This window comes from Myotis lucifugus, unplaced genomic scaffold (genome assembly GCF_000147115.1).
Source record: "Myotis lucifugus unplaced genomic scaffold, Myoluc2.0 scaffold_14, whole genome shotgun sequence".
Lineage (NCBI taxonomy): Eukaryota > Metazoa > Chordata > Mammalia > Chiroptera > Vespertilionidae > Myotis > Myotis lucifugus.
Window position 1 is genome coordinate 9,587,913 of NW_005871062.1, and position 7,625 is coordinate 9,595,537.

Sequence of the window (7,625 nt, forward strand, 5' to 3'; positions counted from 1 at the left end):
GGGAGGAAGGGGACATATGTAATACTTTCAACAATAAAGAATTATTAAAAAATAAAAATAAATAAAATAAAAATAGTATTTCTTTCTTCTAGTGAACCTGCAACATTCCAGAAATACCACCAAGTGAGTCTGCTTGCAAGGTTTAGTCGAGACCTGGATAAAGTGGCAGCCATTTCCCTCGTGTTCTCTACAGGATCTGTAGTAGGCCCGAGGTACAAGCTCAGGATTCTCCGAATGAAGTTAAGGTCACTTGTCCATCCAGAGAGGTGAGCCATACATAGGCAGGGTTTGACAAGCCCGTTTTCCAAAGATGTTGTTGGTTCTTGTCCAGTCCGCTTGGTCTAATGCTATAATTGGCCTTCATCAATCACAATGAAGGAAGTGAAGAGTTTTCCAAAAATAGACTTGATAAAAACAAGTAGCCCAGCAATCCAAGGAAATTTTACTGGTATGCACTTCAAGATAAATGGCCCAATAGTCCAAAGAAATAATTGTCCTTATATGTATAGAGTTATACAATTCCTCCCTAACCACTCTACCCACATTGCTTTGCAAGTTGCTAATTTGTTGTAGAAAAGAAAGTCTCATATAATTCAGCAAACTGATAGAACAGGTCCTAGTATAAAAAATGGTATAGAACAATTAGCATATTTTATTCCATTGGTACAATATGAAAGTGAAATTTGATAACTGCACTGAAAATGTCCTTGTTCTTAGGAAATACACACTGAAGAATTAAGTGGTAAATGACCTATTCTCAATTGGTTCAAAAAAAAAAGTAAACAACGAGTGTGTTTGTGTGTGAATGTGTGTGTGTGTGTGTTTGTGTAGAGATAGAGACAAAGGAGAAAAGAAAAAGCTGAGATTGTATGTATGTTTAGTGACTAATGCCACATATAGTTCTAGCATCCAACGTCAGGCACAAGGGAGGCAGGAAGTGATGTGAACACTAGTACTTTATAAATTCCCTTTTCCTGAAGGGTTAGGGTACCCTAAAACATTTAATAATATAAGTTTCTTCTAAGGTTTAGGGTACACCAAAACATTTAATAATACAAGTTTCTTTTAATACTTTTTTCCTGATTACCAAAGGGATACGTGTTCATTTAAAAATTTTGGAAAGTACAGAAAGTGTTAGGAAGTAGAAAAACATCACCCATAATGTCATTATTCAAAGGTAACCACTGTTAACATTTTTGGTTATTTCTTTCTAATCTGCTTTCTATTACTGTTATTTTTTAAAAAATATGTTTTCATTGATTTTGAGAGAGGAAGGGGATGGGATAGAGAGATAGAAACATCGATGAGAGAGAAACATTGATTGACTGCCTCCTGCATGAACCCTACTGGGGATTGAGCCCAGAACCCGGGCATGTGCCCTGATCAGGAATCAAACCGGTGACCTCTTGGTTCCTGGGTCGACCTCAACCGCTGAGCCACACCGGTCGGGCTCTATTACTGTTCTTAGACCTAGTTGACTTTCTGTGTCAAATAAATTTTTACATCCTGTTTTATTGTTGTTGCTGCTATTACTTTGCTTATTTACCATAGCATTTCCCTATAACATTAGAAATAATTGCTAAATCATTTCATATCCTAAGGACATAATACAAGTTATTTGACTAGAATAGGGCATATTTATTATTTCGTTGACAAGACTATTTCATCTTATTTTTGCAGGCCCCAGTTGTGTCGGTATGACCTTGTTCTGATGGAAAACATTGAAACCGTCTTCCAACCTATTCTTTGCCCAAAGTTGCAATTGTAACTGTTGTCAGGACACATGAGCACCAAGGAACATCAAGAAAGCTCTGGCAGGCTTTCTGAGAGCTTCGCCTTCCTTACCGTCTCCTCCAGGCACAAAAAGTACGGAATAACCAGGGTTTTTCCAGTCGTGTCCCATGGATGTCACATTGCAAAATGTCAGACGACTTTGGATTATAGAACAGTCCTGAGAAGGCAGGCCTTAAGTAGGGCAAGTCTGAAATAGCCAGGCCCCAGGCAGCCAGCGCCTTCTGTGGCTGCGTCCTGGGGCCTCCTTTGTTCTGTCCTGTGATTCTGCTGCCTGTCACTCAGGCGGTTCAGCGGGACAAGCACCTTAAAGGGAAGGACTGGCTGGAGACCTCACTTTGGACTCGACTCCACATTCCCTGTGCCAATTCCTCCAGGTCCCTGCATATAGAAGGGAACCAGACGGACCTACCTCACAGGGCTGTCGAGTGGGTCTTGGAGGCAAGTCTGTGAAGGGTTCTTCGAAATCCCATGGGTGCCACATCTGTGAGTGGTATGATAAATGTGAATTGCTTTTATTTAATTTTATAAGGCTTATCTTACATGCAATAAGAGAGCTATTCCTTATCAACACCAGCTTCTCTCTTGGGCTGCTCTGGGAAGGTAAGAAAGCCATACCCTGGCTTCCCACCTCCTCTACATTGGGGAAAATGTTTATTTTTCCTTATTACTACTGTAATCCATGATTATTGAAGGAAATTTAGACAATGCATAGATGCAAAATGAGCATATGCTATACACAGTTCCACCTGTTAGAGGGAATTACTGTTAACCTTTTGGAATAATGCTAAGTAACTTGTGTGCTAACATAGGGGTTCCAAGCATAAACCGGTCTGCTCCTGGAGCACGGGCAGCCTCCAGCTTGAGGGATTCTTAGGCTTCCCCAGGGCTATGTGTGACCCAGGAATCTGGAATGACTGCAGCAGCCAAGCCAAGGCCAAGAGGGCCAAGGCCAGAACCAAGGGAGGACCATTGGTGGGGCCAGATGCCCAGTGTGTGGACAGCCAAAGGGGTGAGCACCACGCTTCCCACAGCTGTGGCCACTGTGGGAAATTCTGTGATTCCTGAGTGTCACAGGCCCGGTGACTTCCTCACCCAAGTGATTCTCCTACTGCTTTCTGTGAGAACAGCCCTTATTTGAAAGAAATGGACTCTCTATTTCATGAATTAGAGGGTTCTGTAAGTATGTTCCCGTGTGGCACATTTTTATACATGCAATACAGAGCTTTTCACTTCAGTGAGGGATGCCTGCAGTGAATGACTGAACTCTGAGAGAAAAGTCTCAGCGACGGTCCTCCCACCTGGACATTTTATCACCCTTCCCCCTCCTCCCACATTCCCTCAGCCACTGGGGATGAGAGATCAGTGTGCTGATCATAGCGTTTCCTATGTTCTGCGTTCTGATTAGCGCAGTCACTTCTTCATCCTCCTTCCGTTGCCTGGTAGGCAGCGGGTCAAAACAATAGAAAGGAAGTGCCAGAATAGCATTTCTGTCATTTATTATAAACTCCCCAGGCCAGTGGGTGTCCCTCGGCTTCTTCTCCTGGTGCCTCCTAGCTCAGTACCTTGCTCACTGTGGACCGGTTGGATGGATGAATGAACCGGTCAGCGAGCAAAGGAAGGAAGGATGTTTGTTCACTGGAGTGGAAACGAATTTCAGTGAATTTCATTTAACAGTGACCAGGAGAAATGAAGGCAGTGACAGGTGTGACCACTCTCTTCTCAGAACCTTTCTCCCAAGGCCCCAAAGATCTCCTGCTATCCTGGCCTCTCCTCCCTTCTCTTTGTCAGTGTATCTGTCTGAATCCCACATCCAAGATAGTCTATCTTCCTGGCCATCTTCACCCATTATCTTCCACTTAGTGTGTGGGCCTTAGCTAAACTGTCACTTCTTCAGGGGGAGTCTTCTCGGACCTCGTTTCCCATACAGCTCACTGAACTTCTCCTTCATAGCACCTTTTTAAGTTGTATTTTTGTACATTTATTTGTATGACTATTTAATATCTATTTTCTCCACTAGACTGCTCTGCAGGGCAGGAGCTGTGTACATAGCGTGGTGCCTGCACTCAGGAAATACACTATTTATTAAATGAACACTCTCCACTATCTTGTGAGCCTTACGGAAACATGTTTAGTTATAAGTAAAGGCCTCCCCTCCCCCAGCCAGAGTCCATTTCCCTGGAGGCACCCACCCTTCGTTTCCATTGACTTCTCCCCTCTCCACACCCCAGCACACAATTTGTTGTTATTGTCTCCATTATCTCTGGAGGCCCATAGCTTACTTCCCAGGCTCCCTGGGAAAAAAGAGAGGTTGGCCTCCCCCCCACTCCTCTCTGAACCTTCCAAGTGCCCCCAACACCATTCTTCAGCACGCCCACCTATCCTGAAGCCTGGGAGTTTTGCTCTCCCCCATTTTAGTGCCTTGGCTAAAACCCTCCAGGACTCTTCAGCCTTCCTGGATGACTCCAAACCATGGTTCAAAGACCCCCTTGCTTGTTTTTCCATGATGCCATTCCACCACCCCACTTGCCACCGACTTTGTATGTGCTTCCATTGCTGCTTTCATTATGTCGTATTGCAGTATGTTTCCATGTCTGTACCCACTCCGAGACTGTGAGCGTCACAGAGCAGCTGCTGCTTATTTGTCTTGGCTGCCCAGCACCACGTCAGGCACAAGGCAGGTGCTCGTTAAATGTGTGTTGAACAGAATGGAGTGGACTCAACCCAAGGACTTGAAGGAGGTCGCCTCCACTCCGATTTAGACATCGACACACTTAACTGTTATTTATGAAACCCTAAACTCAGACCCTCCCACCTTCGGACTCCTGCCCTGTGCTCTCAGTCCTACAAAAATCTATCTTGGTCAAGGAGATTGGCCAAGGAGATTAGGGATGCCAGCAACAGAAACCCACTGGTACAACACAAGTTTTATTTTTTAAAATATATTTTATTGATTTTTTACAGAGAGGAAGGGAGAGGGATAAAGAGTTAGAAACATCGATGAGAGAGAAACATCGATCAGCTGCCTCCTGCACACCTCCTACTAGGGATGTGCCTGCAACCTAGGTACATGCCCTTGACCGGAATCGAACCTGGGACCCTTCAGTCCGCAGGCCGATGCTCTATCCACTGAGCCAAAGAAGTTAGGGCAACACAAGTTTTATTAAAGAGATAGCTTGCAGAAACCCAGGAATAGCTGAACCATCAGACCACAGCAAGGGCAGGGATGGGGGCAGCCTGTTCACGGGCCTTTATTAACCCTAGTGCTCAGCCATGAGTCTCACTGCCTCAGCTCAGCTGTCTCCACAGGGCAGTTAGACACTGGGGTCCTTGGACCACTGGGTCTTTAGCCACTCATTAGGTGTCCTGATTCCAAGTTCAGGATTCTCTTGGAGAAGGTGACCATCCTGTTCCAATCAGTTACGGTTGGAGTGGGTGGGGAAGCAAAATCATGTGGTCGTCAGAGCTGCTTCTTTCAATTGTTTGGTACAGAGCTGATGAAGCCAAGGTTGAGTGGTATTGACAAAGAGCCATGGTAAGTGACTGGCAAATTCACTCTCACTGGAACCTCTTGCCTTTTCTTCCCTCCCACTTCCCTGAGCCATTGACACCCACCTGCTTCCCAGTCCAGCACCTGTCCCTGGTGGGGGATACAGCTGTCCTTTGTCAGGGGGGCTGGGCATGTACTATGAGTGAATGGCCTTGATGGAGGCTGGTACAGCCTACAGGTGGTGCACTGGCTGGTTAGAGTTGGCTCTGTAGGTGTTGGGTTGGGGCCAGGAGAAATGGGGAGACTGAGATCAGAGTGGAGGTGGATTGGGAATGGGGAGCACAGTCCGGGGCTTCCCCAAACAGAGAAGTTGAGTAGGAAGAATACGGACAGGAGTCTTTGGGGGGCGGGGTACATAAGGGAAGGCAAGCAGAGGCTTGGGTAGTGACCCTGTAGGGAGTTAGGTTTGCATTTCCCAAAATAGCTCTGTCAAAGGTTCTTTACCACCTCATGTTGGCTGAATCCCACAACCTTCAGGTCTCTGTGCTGGATTTTTCCATGGGCTCTGACACTGAGCACAGGTCCCTTTTCTAACAGTCTTTCTTGGGCTCTCAGGACACGTCTCCTCCCCACCTCCAGTTCTCATCCAACATCCTTGAATGAACCATCTGGTTCTTTCACTGGTTCTGCTATTTCCTAACCTGGCTTCTGATCTCAGTCTTCTCTCTCACAAAATAATGGAGGTAAGAGACTAGACTCTGTGTTTGCTGGTGTGTGATCTCTGTCAACTATTCCTAAGCTTCCATTTCCTGGACTGTCAAGTGGGGGCTGTTAAGAGTCCTGCTTCATGAGAGTTGTTATATGGAATAAATACATTCTTGTGTGTAAAATGCTTACTGTAAGGTCGTGAGTGTATTAGGTACTCAATGAATGTCAGCTGCCCTTACTCCCCCCTCCCCCCCTTTAAACTCTCCTCTAGAGACAGATGGCATCAAATTTGAATGTTCAGTCTGAGCGCCGAATTTTCACCTGCTTGCTGAGAGGCAGCACAGGGCAGAGGAAAGTGCATGGGCTTTGGAGGGGGCAGCCCAGGGTGGGAGTCCTGTTCAGCACTCACAGCTGTGGACTTTGCAAAGTGACTTCATCGGAACACCTGCTCATCTACTTATCCGTAAGTGGGCTCATGATACTTCTCTGGAGTGGAATAAGCTCTGCCATGTCCATTTCCTCCATGGCACTTACCATCCTATATAATAAAAGCCTAATATGCAAATTGTCCCCCTGACCGGGAGTTTGAGCAGGAGTTTGACCAGGAGTTCGACCAGGGGCACGGCTAGCAGCTGCAGGCAGCCGGGGTAAGGGAGCGCCCTGGCCAGCAGCCAGCAGCTGCTAGGGACCCTACCTGTGTATGAATTTTATGCACTGGGTCTCTAGTGTTCTATAATTACATCTTTCTCCATGCTCTCCCCCAACCAAGGGAAAGTAAAGTCCTTAAGAGCAGGAGCCTTGCCTTCTGTTCCCTACTCTGTTCCTTGCCCCAGCACACTTCTGACAGAGGCTCAATAACACTAGTTTCTCATTCACTTTCTCTCCTATATTCCTCAGACTTCTCAAAATCAACATATACCAAATCAAACAACTAGTAATTTCCTTGCTAGACCCTACCTCTTAATTGAACAAATATTTATTAAGTGCCAGTTCTAAGCCAAGCAGAGGGCTAAGGGCCAGATCAGACAAAAGATTGATGAGATATTGTCTCATTTGTGGAAATGTTTACTGTCTGCCGGGGAGATGAATAATGACACTGGAGCATAGTATTTGCAATAATAGAAATAGAGACCCTTCACAGAGAAGGAGCCCCAAGCATCGAGAAGGGACAATCTTTTCTGACTGTAGGAGTGGGAGGAGGCTTCTCAGTGGAAGTGACAATTGCCCTGGCTGTTGATGAGAGTAGGAATTTTCCAGGCAGAGAAGACTGCCAGATTGAAGGAAGGGTATTGTCAGAGGCATGAACTAACATGGTGCATGCTCAGCTGGAATGGAGGGTTTAAAGGGACAAATGAGAATGGAGGGCTGAGACCATTTGCCCAATTTTTTTAAAATGGCAAATTTCACAAACATACAGATATAGAGAAAATGGTATAAAATCCACCTCCACGTGCTGATCATCCAGCTTCCACAATTATCAATTCAGTGGACAGTCTTGTTTATTTATATCCCTACCCACTGAACTCCCATCCCATTGTTTTTTTAGGGCACAAAGTTTTCTTTAAATATTTCTTTTGGGGAGGGGACACCACACTTCTCAATTAAGAGAAGCATCATTTTTTTTAACAGTACAGAG

The 7,625-nt window shown here is 45.5% G+C and overlaps 1 protein-coding gene and 1 long non-coding RNA gene across 5 annotated transcripts in view; one reads left to right on the plus strand and one right to left on the minus strand.

Annotated features, from left to right (window-relative positions):
* The window catches only part of LIPH (lipase H), a 39,998-nt gene extending 37,024 nt beyond the window's left edge, over positions 1–2,974 (plus strand). For all 4 annotated transcript variants that reach the window (XM_006084822.3, XM_023750591.1, XM_023750592.1 and 1 more), the window contains 2 exons: positions 93–266; positions 1,681–2,974. In XM_006084822.3, the coding sequence (XP_006084884.1) occupies positions 93–266; positions 1,681–1,768 (262 nt within the window). In that variant the 3' untranslated portion in view covers positions 1,769–2,974. The remainder of the gene's footprint in view (positions 1–92; positions 267–1,680) is intronic.
* Positions 2,237–7,625, minus strand: part of LOC102436940 — a 9,409-nt gene continuing 4,020 nt past the window's right edge. The window contains exon 3 of the long non-coding RNA XR_001347305.2: positions 2,237–2,275. This is a non-coding gene — a long non-coding RNA (uncharacterized LOC102436940). The remainder of the gene's footprint in view (positions 2,276–7,625) is intronic.